The 14,694-nt window shown below is 43.5% G+C and overlaps 1 protein-coding gene across 4 annotated transcripts in view; it reads right to left on the minus strand.

Annotated features, from left to right (window-relative positions):
• ATP11A (ATPase phospholipid transporting 11A) overlaps positions 1-14,694 on the minus strand; it is a 267,235-nt gene that overhangs the window by 65,660 nt on the left and 186,881 nt on the right. For all 4 annotated transcript variants that reach the window (XM_050947517.1, XM_050947527.1, XM_050947547.1 and 1 more), the window contains exons 8-9: positions 10,725-10,775; positions 5,243-5,307 (exon numbers count right to left, since the gene is read on the minus strand). In XM_050947517.1, the coding sequence (XP_050803474.1) occupies positions 5,243-5,307; positions 10,725-10,775 (116 nt within the window). The remainder of the gene's footprint in view (positions 1-5,242; positions 5,308-10,724; positions 10,776-14,694) is intronic.

Below are 14,694 nucleotides of genomic sequence, written 5' to 3' on the forward strand. Positions count from 1 at the left end.
GGGCAGCAAAGGCAGCTGGAGGCCCACCCCCCGCTACCCCAGGGCGCTGGGGGCTATTTAAAGAGCCCAGGCCTCCCCTGCTTCTACCGCCCCAGCCCTTTAAATAGCTGAGGGAGCTCTGGGGAAGCGGTGTGGCTTTGGTGGCTATTTAAAGGACCAGGGCAGCAGAGGCAGCTGGAGCCCCAGCCCTTTAAATAGCCCCCGGAGCCCCCTACTACCCCAGGGCTCTGGGGGTATTTAAAGGGTGCAGGGCTCCTCTTCTTTGAGCTCCAGCCCTTTAAATAGCCACAGGAACCCGGGGGAAGCGGTGGGGCTCCGGTGGCTATTTAAAGGGCTGGGGCGGTAGAAGCAATGGGAGCCCCAGACTTTTTAAATAGCCCCCAGAGCCCCACAGCCCTATTCCAGGGCTCCAGCAGTGGTGCTCTGGTGGCAATTTAAAGGGCCTGGGGCTCCAGCCCCTGCTGGGAGCCCCAGGCCTTTTAAATTGCCCCCTGGGGAAGCTGGGCCACCTTGGTACAGTGCACTGGCTTTTGCCGGTACACCATACTGGGGCTTGGGCATGGGGCCCTCTTAGGGGCGGGCCTGATTCAGGGAAATTGGTTGAATTGGCCTAAAGCCGGCCCTGGCGTCTGGGATTTAAAGGGCTCTGGGTTTCCCGCTGCTGTGGGGAGCCCAGAGCCTTTTGAATCCTGGCTGCGGCTGAGATTTAAAGGGCTCAGGGCTTCCCGTCACTGCCAGCAGCGCAGAGCCTTTAGAATCCCACCGGCTGGGATTTACAGGGCTCTGGGCTCCCCGTGGCTGCGGGCACCCCATAGCCCTTTGATTCCCAGCCGTGGGCCGCACAGTGAGCCTCCGCGGGCCGCATGTTGTGCAGGCCTGGTCTATGCCATCTGGAAGCAATGAGGATGATCAACACTCTATCTTGTTGGATCTTCCTGAGGACTTGAGGTAAGAGAGGAATGCAGAGAAAGGGGTACACAAGGGATTAGGATGGTATCTCCTTTGGAGTCCTGACCTTTAATTCCTCTGGAGCAGTATGTCTTGCATTTACTGTTTTCTTGTCCTACTAATAGATCCCAAGAAGGGAATCCCAATTGCCTGAATATGCTCTGCACCACAGGGTCATGTAGCTCTCATCTGTGGTTGATCATAACATCTATGCTGTGCCACTAACGTTCTGTGTATCCTGGGAAATGTACTGATGATAGGGTGATTTTATGCCTAATACACCAATTCCATAGGTTGACCATGTCTATGCACAGGGATATGCACCTCGTGCTCTCTTCCTTGTTGTTGTAGCACACTGTTGTGATATTGTTTGATATCACCTGAATACATTGGGATTGTACAAGCAGTAAGAATTGCTAGCAGGCCTCTCAGACAGCTCTCTGTGCCAGTACGTTCATGTGCACCCTGGACTTTCAGGGAGTCCAGTCCCTTGTGCTGTGTGTTTGTCCTCTTCTGGGGGTGGAACAAAGGAAACTCCTGTGCACATCTACTTGTTGCACTGCCACTGCCTGCTTGGCACAGATACCATCTAAAGCCAGGCTTGTGGGCAGCGAAGCCGATGTCTCACAAATGGTGTCAAGAAGGTAGGATGCCATGTGACATAGGAGAATAAAACATGTACAAATCAATGACTGAGGGCTGAGTTGATTGATTAAATTATTCACTGACTGAAATCTGTCCAGAGGTGCGCCAATAAATTCTGTGGTCTACAATGGAACTAAAATGGACTTTTCTGCATTTACGCAGATTCCCAGTGGCACTAGAAAACTGAGGAGAGATGAGGTTGATGTCAGTGCCTCCTCCTGATGAGCTCTCCCTGTCAATAGCTAATCATCCAGGTAAGGAAAGACTATTGAGCTGTGGTGTTAGACATGCTGCCATGACAGAAAGTACCTTTGTAAACACTCTGGACACTACTGCTAGTCCAAAAGGGAGCACCCTGAACTGATAATGATTGGACCTATAGTGAATCTCAGCAATCTTCAGTTAGAGGGATGGATGTTGATATGAAAATAGATACCCTTCATGCCGAGACCCATGATCCATTTGTCTCTGTTTAGGGACATAATTATTGATGCCAGGATAGCCATCCACAATTAGGGTTGCCAACCCCCCAGGACTGGCCTGGAGTCTCCCGGAATTGGCATTCATTTTCCAGTGACTACTGAAAGCAATCCAGGAGATTTTAATAGGATATTTAAAGAAAATTACATTACGCCATGTTAGGAAAAAACGTTCCTGGAACAGCTTCAGTCAGACTTGGCAACTCTATCCACAGTCTCAATCTGCAGATAAAGACACTGAGTTATTAGAGGTCTAAAATGGATCTCCACCCTCCTTTTCCTGGATATGAGGAAATATTTGGATAAAATCCTCCCCCTTGCTCCCTGATATTGAGATGGTAACAGCTCTACAGTTCCCTGCTGAAGTAGGAGTCTACCTCCTGAATTAGTATCTTCTTATGAAAGTGCCCCCTAAAAGGGAATAGGGTTTTGAAGGGGGAGGATAGAGGAACTCTTTGTGTATCTGAACTGGATGATGTTAAGAATCCATTTGTCTGTTATCTACTAGCCATGGAAAAATTGGGCTATTCAGCCACCAAAATGGATGTCTGGGTTGGAAGGAAATGGCGTCTCAGTTGGTTAGCAGCTCTTGATGGTCTCGTCAAATTACCTCTTGATATGAAGTTGTTGCTGAAAGGAGGAGGAAGGAGGATGAGTGTTGTGTTTAGTTTTCTGGATCCTCTATTGCTTCTGTGGTGGTTTGTATCCCCTTTGGTGGTAGAAGGGTTGTGGTCTTGGTTCCTAAGGCTGTTTATGACACTTCATCTTTAGTGCTAGTGTACATAAAGTTAGGGACCATACTGTTGCCTTGGAATCCTTCAGTGAGTGTAAAACTCATCTGTCTTTTCACTAAATAAATTATTCCCATCGAATGGTAAATCCTCTACAGCTGATTGAACCTCCCTAAGAAATCTCAAGAAGCGCTGCCAGGATTTGTAACACAATGGCAGTTGCTATTAACCTTGAGGACATGTCAGCTGCATTAACTGCAGCCTGCAGAGATGTTCTAGTCACTAATCTACCCTCCTCGATAAGGACCTCAAAGTATGCCCCATTCTCTGGAGGGAACTTATCTCTGAATTCAGAAATTGTTGAATAGTTGACAAATTGTATCTCGATAGCAAGGCCTGGTAGTTGGCTATTCGGAATCGCATGCTGGTGGACGTAAATACCTTTCTTCCAAAGCGGTCTATACTTTTGGCTTCTTTATCGGGGGGGACAGACCTTGGGTGCTATTACCTACTTGTTCAGTGGTTGCCCGAACCCCCAAAAGATTCAGGCAGGATGAGTAAATAAAAATGCTGTTACCTTGTCTGGGAATAAGTACCTCTTTTCTACCCTCTGAGAAGTAAGGTGCACTTGTTGCTGGAGCATGCCACACAAGCCCGGCATGCTCAAGGATGGCACTGTTAATGGAGAGTGCCACTCTGCTAGGTCTTGCACTCTAAACTATCCAAGAGTCTGTAAGGTATCTCCTGAATTTGCTCCAGAAGAATCTGGAGCTTATCCACAACTTCAAAAGATCTTGAAACCGTTTTTGGTCATCTGGTGCAGACCAATGGACACTACTAGCAAAAAATTTCCAGACTCAGGCACACTGACAGCAAAATGCACATAGGGACCTGCATTAGAAGCAGCAACATTCACATTCCATTTCCAATTCACATTTTTTCATCTTGAATCTACACCACGTCCTTCACAATTCTTGCATTGGAGTGCCTTTTGACATGTTGTTACCCAATGCAACTGTACAAAGTATTTGTGAATAGTCCATATTGTAATTCTAGGTTATTTGTCCAGCTTCAATTTTAGAAACTAAATGATAGGTTATAAGAAGTATTCTAAACAAGCCTAAACTACATGATGTATACAAGAATAAAAGAAATCCACAGATTTTGCTCTCTTCAGCAGAACCTACTCATTCATTTAAAAAACTATTATAGTTTTGCACAGCCTCATTAATAACAGCTTCAGAGACTAAAAAAACAGATTAAAAATACAGCAATTACAATCAGCTGTAAACAAAAAAAAATGTATCCAAGGTACACATTAAATCAGATCTAATGTATCCTGAGTCATAACTCATTACTAAAAATAAGACACTCAGGCATGTGTGCTGTGCTGGGATAATTCCATATGTTGGGTGTGTTATTAACAAGGTCAACAGCAACTGCTCAAGAAATGGCAGTATTTCAGCTTGACACACATCTTCACTGAGTTTATAAAATAGTCCTATGAAATTTAAAATAGTAATAAAATACATATTAATTATACTAATTACATTGTTCTTTATTCCAAGTAAGGAAGGGAAATTTGACAACTTCTCTCCTCTAGTCATTTCCTGCTGGGTTCTTCTGGAGAGAAAAGGTTGCAAAATTTTTCTAGATATCTTGCCATTCATAGTCTCCCCTCTTGGAAAAAGAAGGTGGTGCATCATGGGACACGTAGTCTGGTCAAGAAGCCTGACCCATAGAGGAGAATGGGGACATGAAGCAACTGAACTACAACTTCCATGATGCACCGTGGCAGCATTTCCAAATAAAAATATTTCAATTTTTTGGTGATTGGTTTGTAAACATAAAACTGAAATTTTCTGCAGAAATCAGACCCTTTATGGAGGGGAAAAAATGTTGAGATGAAAATCCAACTCTCTGCTGAAGAACAGTTTTAAGAGAAAATATTGGCCAGCTGTACGTATATTAGTTCGGGGTAACAATTCATGTGCTCTAAGGATTCAGCAACAGAGACTCAACATTTTCCAATGGCTCATTAACTGCTAACACAATTGAGCTTTTGAGCACACACTGCTAGCCTGCCACATCCACACCAAACCAACAAATTTGTAGATTAAAGTCACACATTTATGTGCAGAATTTAAGGGACATTACCTTCCAAGGTCTATTGTTGATAGCTAGTACTTATCAATTACTACATACTAAATCAACTGTTATTTAAAAAAAAAGGGGGTGTCATTGCTACTGTATGTCAGTTGTGATTATCTCAGTTCTCTTAATAATGACAAAAATGCACTCTGTAGTGCAGATGTAGTTCAGGCAATGCAAGGGAAGATTTATGCTCAAGTGATTGTAATTATAGATTTTTTAACTTGATTTAACATTTACATTTTAACTGAAAATGCATTTTCATCACTTATTAATTTAAATATTTACCAAAGATTCTCTCTGTGTTCTTTAAAGTAGCTCCTCTAAGAAGCAGATTTTCAGATCCTAATGGCCTACAAAAAGATAAAGAATTATCAAAAATATATGAAGTGTTCAGAAATAGAAAACAGATTGTTATGAAAGTCACATGAAACATAACAGGCAGTATTAGCTACAGAAAATAAAGTATTGCTCATTTGGTTAAGTGAAAGTCTACATTTAACAAGCAACCAACATTTACAGTTTGCATTTGGGATTTTTTATTAAAGTATTATGGTCAAGATTTTTAGATATAGGAATACCTAAAGTTAAGCTCTTAAATTCATACTTAGACACCTGTAATCTGATTTACAGAAGCACTGAGAATCCAGCAGCTACCACTGACTTCAGATTGAATTTGGACCATAAACCTCAATATACAAAGATAACTGAAAAATGCATTACGGAGTTTGTACCACCAGCATTGTCCAAGACATACATGCCATATCGTAACCAATTTATCTTGCTTTAGTGCTCACCCCTGAAAATTGTACAGTCTAATTTTGTTCACTGATTAGGATGGGAAACTCATTAGGATGTGAAAGATGGCTGCTTTCCAGCTCTCTTTCTCTCTCCCTTTTCAAGTTAGCTGTAAAGAAATTTGATGGAACAAAAGTTTTAGACTCAGATTGCTATAAACTAACCTTTAAGTCATCCAAAGTTTTGAGAATTTATACAGTACTTCAAATATATCTTATGAGAAGCAAGTATTTTTATACGGCATGCTGGGAATATGTGTGCTAATATCAGCAATGAATTGAAAACTGTTTTGCCATCTTGTTGAATTTAACGATCTGTTTTGCTTGGTCCTTCACGGAAAGGAAGTTTGGATATTAAAAAAGTGGTGTTTTTAATTTGAGTCAGCACTGAACTAGAAGAGTGCTTCAGCACTGTGCTAAAAGGTGCTGTGTTTTAGAAAAGATTTAAAGCCTGGACCTGACCACTTGTAGACATTTCATGACACTGTAAGGTATCGGCTGTTAATGCTGGTGACTGGACCAAATGCCAATTTGTATAAGGGAAGGTTATTCCCAGTAATCTTATTTATCCTCTTTCTCTTTTCTCCTATCCTTCCTGGACACAAGTCTTATGGACAGCATTCAGACTCCACCAAATCAGGAAGCAGGAGGAAAATGTGTCAGTCATAGTCCCTACATAAGGCCCAATCCACCCCTAAATAGCCTGAGGGGAGGTGGGGGGGATGTAGAATGGGAGAAGACTATAAAAATAGGAATACTAATGTCATATGTCCCTCTTCTCCCATCCCAATTGGCAAAAGCCCTTAGAGATAGTGGATGTAGTATATGGTGTCATCTCAAAGGAGGGTTCACATGTAGTGAAGCTTGGAAAACCAACTAGCCAAACTAAGTGTCAGTGGCAAAAGACAACCAGCTGGTAGTGACAGTTGAAAGTATATACAGCTATGAACAGATGAAATAGAAGAGGCAAATAGAAGAGGCAGATATCTCAACTTTATGCTCCAGAGTTTGCCATACCATACCATACCACACCACAAGAATAGCGACACTTACAATGCAAGGACAAGCTTTTCATTGTTTGGCTATAGACAAAAAATACAGTCTTACATCTATAGTATTTTTACTGGTGGCCTTGCTTTTATTGCAACTCTCAAAGCAAAGAGAATAGTTGCTTAGAGTTTGAATTTTAGCCATGAACTTTATTGGAGAAATATTACTGAATTAGGACCTTCTTGAAATCTGCCTGTAAAATGCTGAGGATGCACTAAAAGAAGCATCGTTATACATCCTCCCCTTTCTCCAATATCCAGTGAATGAAGATACACTAACCTAAGAGAATGTTGTCCAGCTCACAAAGGCTTCAGCTCACAAAGGCCACTCACCAATTTCCTCCAAGAAATTAGTTAAATAGCTCTGCTCAATCTCCAGGCCATCCCTCAAGGCTAGGTATTGTAATTTGGGGAAGCTGGCTGGTCTCAGATAGCAGTTCTGGCCTATTAGGTGGCATCTACAGAGAAGTATACAGTGATGCTCTTGAGGTCAGAAAACCAAAGACGATGGGGCCACCAAGAAGCCAGCAGGATCATTTATATCTAGCCTAATTTCTCCTGCAGCTCTACAGAACAGGATTAGGCCAGGGAAACAATATCCCAGTTCCTTGCATCAGTCACAGGCCAATGTATCTTCCTCATGGTTTGGGGACAGAAGTACTTTCCAAAATGTGGTTAGTGTAGCTGTTTTGCTGGAGTCAGGCCAATTGACTGTTCTGGACTCAGCTGCTGGCACACCTCCTGGAAGAACTGAGGTGCAGGCTCCACTTTCCCACTGTCCTGGACAGGAGCTCCCCTGTTTAAGAGAGAGACTGTTCTGAGGGGGCAGGAAAAGGCTAAGTCCAAACACAGATGGGACAAGTGGGGAAGGAAAAGAACACAGAGCTATATGTTCCTATTACCTGTTCATATATACTACTGCAGTCTGGTTGTTATTTGCATTATGTAGTCCCTAGGGCCCCAATGTGTTAAGCACCGTATACAGAGAGCAAGAGGCAGTCCTTGCCTCAAAGGAGCTTATAATCTAAATAAACAAACAAAAAAAAAAAGGACAGGGGAACAGCAATAACATCCACGCAGAGTGAACTGAGATTTCATTTGCAAACATCAAGCTAGTTCCATGATCTGGCCGTATTGGGGGGAGGGGTCAGGTGAGGTGTTCTGGTGGGAAAGGATTAGCTAAATGGAAAGGACAGGGGATATTGAAGGAACGAATAGAGAGAAGAAAAAATGGAAGGCACGTAGCGTTAAACTGAGGTGAAGAGATTATGAGTAAAGGGATTTAAGCAAATAGCCAGTCAGTTCAGGGGAGAGAATGTCCCCCATAAGAGCCGTAGAAATTAGCCAACAGTGCTTGCAAGAGCTACCTGAGTTTGCTCGAGGGTAACTGTTTGTGTGGCTCCACCCAGGAGTTTTTCTTCTTCCACAACCCCATAGTACAGAGAGGTATGGAAGCGGGATGTTCTCCCGGTCACAAATGATAATACCAACATGCTGGAGCTTTGGGTTGAGACAACAAGGAAAGTCTCATTTCCTAGACTCAAAAGAAGTCTGAGTTCAAGAGGCAAGTATCATGGCAAGAATGAGGATGGTGCAGTACATACCTCAGACCCAGTGCATGCAGAGAGGAGGAAGCACCATATAGGACTGACTCCTTGACAGACAGAGTGAGGGGAGAAAAGGTCAATGCCACTGAAGGAGTGGGAACCTCTGAAGATGGAAATGAGCCCAGAGTGGTGTGGAAAGCCAGGGTCTGCCTTGGAATCTATGCTATGTTTGAAAGGATTACCCTCCAAAGCAAACAAACGGTAAAATGGGGTCATAAGTGTAGGACAGGCCCTGGTCTTACAGCACTGTAGCGTACTGAAGTGCCTTTATAAAAATGGCATTGCAAGGTTCTATAATTCACTAGCTCACTGATTTACATTTCAAATTTGCTCAAGTTGCAATGGTTTGCTCTGCTGCCTGAATTAGGCTTCTCAGATATACCTGTGCAATCCTGTTGTCAGATGTTATCAGTTAGACCTGTGCAAGCACTTGCAGCTAATGGGGTACACAGGTTTCCTGAGGGAGCCAGAACACCTTGACAAACTAAGCAGGGAGGGCCAGGAAGATCTGGAATAGCAGGAATTTCCCTCACCGACTGGGCTCACTGATAAGAGAACTGACACCCTGCAGTCTCTTACTGAGGTTAAGCAAAGGCTTAACAGGAGCCACTGAGAATGCAGAGCCCTGGCTGTCTCCTTGGTTACTGGGCCCCTGCAAGTAGCTACAAAAGGAAAAGCTTGGTCCCATTGCTTTTCTTCTCTTTGGGTTGAGACCTGGACAGATGCACATACAGGAGGGAGATCTTCTTTCCCTCTGCAGATGAGGTCATTGATAGTGCAGACAGGAGAAATGGCGCCTCCTTGCGCTTCTTTGTTCATCTTTGCTTTTCCTCTCTAGCTTTGCTTCTGTGGTTTTTCATTCTCTTTTCTTGCAGAAGAATAGTAACAAAGTATACAGAAAAAGAGAGAATTGCTCTTCCATGCTTCCAACGTGCAGGTGACAACAAACTGAGAGGAAGTGGGCAAATTACAGTTTATATTCCACAGATAAATTGATCTGTGGAAAATGAATGCTGTGTAATATGGGCTCTTGCCAGACAGAACAGGAGAAGACGTACTGCCAGTATATTTTGTTTCTCCAAGTTTCCCCAATAGCACCAGCTGAAAATTTCTTCACTTCCTGTTCCAAACTGTTGAGTGATATTGCTGTGCATAATTATATGCTGCCACGTTTCACTCTAGTGGCGAGTTAAGTCTCTCTCTCTCTCTCTGAAATTTTTCATTCTATATTTTAAGAAGCTTTATTATAAGAAAACACTAAATTTGTGACTGCTCAGTGTTGTCTGCAATGTTAGACCCCTATCCTGCAAAGCAATCTGCCTGCCTGTGTGGAGTCTTGTGAACTTTGACAGCACTCTGTCTATGAGTCAGGATCACAGCCCTCAGTTGTGCACCCTGCATATTGTTTGCAATACACTGAAGTATGAAGGATAAGAGCATATGACTGCTGTTCTCTCAGGTTCCTCAGAATAGTGAGTCATGTTCAAGGTTGAGGTCCTGATTTTCAAGGCGTTCAATGGTCTAGGCCCAGTATATCTAAAAACTCCTTAGATGAGGACCGTGGCTGACAACTCAATTCCTCAGGCAGAATGGAACTTTCTACCACATGGATGAAACTTGTCTGTGCAGGAGACAGACTGAGGAATGAACTCAGTACCATTACCTTCTATTCCATGAAGAAGCTGTACTTCTTTGACTCGCCTTCTCTAACAAACACAGCAATATGTATATTTAAAACAAACAGACCCCCAAACCGCTATCAAAACAAAAAACACTACACTGCACACACAATTCTTCCTCTGCAGAGATGATGAGAAAGAATGAACTACATGTGACAGACAGTCAGGTTGCTTAATGTACTACTGGAAAGTGCTGAGATCCTACAGTGAGAAGGGTAGCGTAAGAACCTATGTAGAACAATACAAGTAGAACTGAATTAAGCTATTCAAGGAAGTAATGTCTGAAATATCTGTATACTGTGCATGCAAAGCAATTTGGGATTGTAAACAATACTATATGAATGTAGTAAATCAATTGCTAACCTTACATTCAGACATCTATGATACAGACAACCACAAAGTGCTATCAAAACAGATCACAAACCTAATGTTAAAAAACAAAATGTAACATAAAAAAAGCTGATTGAATAGATGAAGCATAAAATATTCGCTATACACAAACCTGAATTTTGAAAACTTTTAAAATAAAAATTCCTACTATTAAACTAAGACAACATACTTCTCCCTCAAGATCACCACATATTCAGGGACAAAAGAAACCTAGGTATTGTACATTAAAAACCCTCTCTCTGATTTACCTTGCAATAGGTTCATTCCTATCATGGTAAACATTTATTCGACCAGCAAATCTGTAAGAGGAAAAGTACTTTAGTATCAATGCCAGATATTAATGTATTTTATATAGAACATATGCACACAAACATAACTTGAGAAATATTTGTAAAACATTTTTAATATCTGAATTATGACTATCTGAAATTTTATATACTCAGACCCTGCATCTCACTTCTAAAAAAACTTGCAAAAATACATTAAGAGGAAGATTATTTTAAAAATTGTCTATGAAGGTTCTATATGCTATAAAAGTTCATTAAATGTTATATGGACAACACATAATCAAAATAATAGAGAAGGAAGCCTGAAAATTTGGATTTATTTAAAACATATTAAACTTTTTATAAACTTCACTTTTATAAGCCAGCATTTGAAGACATCAGTTATAACGGTGAGTCAATAAAAGGTTCTGTGTAACAAAGGCGAATGTGGTTCTAAGGTTACTTGCAGACCTTCTAATTAGAGTACATTTATCCATTTGTTTTCAATTCCTGAAAGATACGGTTACTTACCATAACTGTAGTTCTTCAAGAAGTGATGCAGCTGTGTATTCCATTTAGATGTGCGCATGCCCAGAACACCAGAGCTGAACAATTTTGCCTAGCAGTACCCATAGCAGGCAGCACTTGTGCCTCATGGCCATAGCCCTCCCCCGGCTACAATGAGGCGGCGCTACCTCCACCCCCGGTTAGTTCCTTCTTACTAATGGTGGCTGGAGTCAGAACTCTGTGTGGTTCTTAACCTTGCAGTCCCTTGGTTTTAGACTTAATTGTTCTAGTTGCATATAGTTAGTACGTACCCTTAGTATTAATATTAGTTAGCTTAATTAAGTATTTTCCCTGGTGATGCCCTCACCAGGGCTCTAACATTGTGTGTCAAGGGTGGAGGCAGGCAATCTCTAGTAACAACCCTCACACAGGAACTTACTCTGCTTAGGCAAGGCTTACATCAAAGAGATGTTCGTTCACAAAATGGACTCAGGTGGCTAGACACCTTTGCCTAAAGCAGCATCTTCTCAAGCAGGCCAGGAAGTCTGTCTCAGCACCAAGACCTATGGAGGATCAGAAGTCGCGCTCAACCTCGATGAGTGGTACTGACTTGCACTCTAGAACTGGCCCCTCTCTGAAGAGGTGAAGAAGACACTCTCCATTGAGTATGCCAAGGAAAAGGTATCAAGACCAATCAAGACCGCTCCAGGCTTTGTGGAGACTCTTCTTTCTCTTCCAGGAAGAGTACGGTTATTGACCCTCAGCATGCAGGAAGAAGCATGTCCTTCCAACTGCTCCCCAGTCCTATGAAGGGATGTGCGAGACCACATACCATTGACTCCAGTTCCAGTCCCGGGCCACCCACTGAGTCTGGAATTGAGAGTGATGCCGGCATTGGTTGTTTCCACACTAGTGGCATATCAGAAGATGGCAGATCTCCTTTGCCTTTCCATTCCAAGCTCACCATTGGTCCAAGACTTTGCCAGGGCTATGGCATCCTCAGCCTCACTGCCTGGATGGGCAGCTGAGCCTTGAGGTGTATGGGCACGCAGAATGTTGAAGTGAGGCCTTTGCTGGGCTCAATACAAGGGATCTCCTTAACACTGGGAAACTCCTTTGTGGTGCCAATGTTATTGTGGCAGCATTCCCTGCACAGCATTATCAGCACTATTAGCAGCATTGGTATTGTCAGGGACTCTAACCCAGACGGCAAAGTTCGTTGTCTGACCGCGAGAGAGACAGGCAACACCAGCAAGGTCCGATCAAAAGCTCTTTATTGACAAGTGCACGCATCAATAGAGAGCAGCTCGTCTCCAGAGAGAACCAGCCTGCTCTTTACATCTTAGTATAAGCCTATATAGACAGTTCCGTCGCGTCATAAATTATTCACTGGAGCAACCCACCCCCTTCTTCTAACAACTAGAAACTAGACACCTTTAGTATACATGCATGCCTAAAGTTAGAAATGTAGGGGAGTTAAAAACAAACAAAGAACAAAACCAGGGAGTGAAAACAAGGAGGCTGGGAAACTAGGACTTTTATCAGTTCTTCGAAGGAGCTGCCCGAACACAGCACATCTGGTACTATGCCAGGAATGCAGCTTCTCTCTTATCTTACTTTTTCCCAGTGCTTGTGAGACATGCTGCTGCTTCTCAGTGTTTTCCACTCAGGGATTACCCACAAACCTCTGTTAGCCTGACTTTGGTCAGGTTGGCATACCTGGTTTTGTCTGCTATATCTTTATTCAGGCCTAACAGTATCACCACTGACTTCAGCACTGACACCATTGCCAGCACCAGAGACAATTGAGGCATACTCTGTGCTGGCTATGCTGTTTCCACCATTGCACCAGTCCTTCTCTTGCTGTGGGTGACAGACGAGTCAGGCCAGTTGCTTGTGCCTTCAGGGCTGGCTCCACTCTTATGCCCTGAAACCCGTCTCCTCGGCATCCAGGTCAGGATCCTCTTCCGCTCTCCATCACCTGGCCCATATCCAGGACTGTTCAGGGAGCAGCACTGGTACTGAGTTCAGCATTCTTCCTGCCATAGGAATGGAGCCTGTGGCCTGGTGCTGACTGGCCACCAATGTTTTATCCTTATGCTCTGTAGCCCCCGTAGAATCTGTGAGATGCTCCTCGATTGTGGAGGTTGCCCTCCCCATCCCACTTCAAGGCAACATCAATTGGTGCTTCAGTGGCTGGGGTTGTTGACCGGTCGAAAGTTCAGGCACCAGTGTTTTCCCCCATTGTGGAGCCTCCAGAGTTGTTCCATCGGGGTCCATGACCCATCACTGTCACAGTTAACTGCCTCTTCATTGTCCCTGGACAAATTCAGCGGTGCCCAGCTCTCCTTTAGTGCCTGAGGATTTCAAGGCCTTCAAGGACCCTTTGTGGTGTGTGGCTGCTTCCTTGAGCATTCAGGTGGAGTTCTTGCAGGAGAACATCTGTAATTTGCTAGATCCCAAGGAAAGTGATCCTCTCCATTAATGATGTGTACCTGGAACCTGGAAAGGTTCTTTGGAGTATGCCAGCTTTGGTGCCACCTAGGGGAATGTGTTTGCAGAAATGCTACTTTGTACTGATGCTGGGATTTGAGGGGTTTTACTTCCACCCGGCCCCTATATCCCTGGTCATAACTGCTGGGAACGACATAGTTCAGCAGGGCAAATTTAAGTACACTCCTCAGGACAAGGACTCTAAATGGCTGGACACAACGGTAGAAAGATCTACATCTCTTCCCTGCCAATGTTGTTTCCTAACCAGCAGGAATTGTTGTCCAAGTACAACTTTGTAAATTGGACAGTTATGTCTAAGTTTACAAACCACCTGTCTGAAGCCTCCAAGGAGAAATTTTGGGTGATTATTGCCAAAAGCTGTTTGGTAGCAAAGATGTCACTGCAGTGTGCATTTGACATGGCTGACACTTTGGCCAGAGTGATGGCCTCGGCTGTGACCATGAGAAGGGCACCCTGGCTGCACAATTTGGGCATTTCTCCTGTGGTGCAGCAGGCAATAGAAGACTTGCCCTTTGACAGTCAGGTACTTTTTCAGACAAAACCAATGAAACTTTGCACTCCATCAAGGATTCTAGGACTACTCTATGTTCCTTGGGGGTATATATGCTGGTGGCCAAAATGTGCCATTACAGTGCCCAGCAAAAGTGCCAGCAGCAGCACTTGTCCTCAATACCCCTTTGGGCAATCTTTCCCTCCCCTGAGACAGCGGAACTACCTAGAAAAGGACATAGGTCCCAAATGGGGGCATTCGGGCTCTGGGTTCTACCAGTCAACATGACCTACAGCACCCCCAAGCACCAAGTTTGACTCTGTTGTCCAGTTGGGACTTTTATTATCTCATTCTCCCCACTTTCCTCACCCCCATTTGGGGACAGGGTAGCTGTCTCAGTGTTTGGGGCTTGATTACCACCAACAGCTGGGTCCTAAGCAT

Source organism: Gopherus flavomarginatus, chromosome 1, assembly GCF_025201925.1.
Source record: "Gopherus flavomarginatus isolate rGopFla2 chromosome 1, rGopFla2.mat.asm, whole genome shotgun sequence".
NCBI lineage: Eukaryota > Metazoa > Chordata > Testudines > Testudinidae > Gopherus > Gopherus flavomarginatus.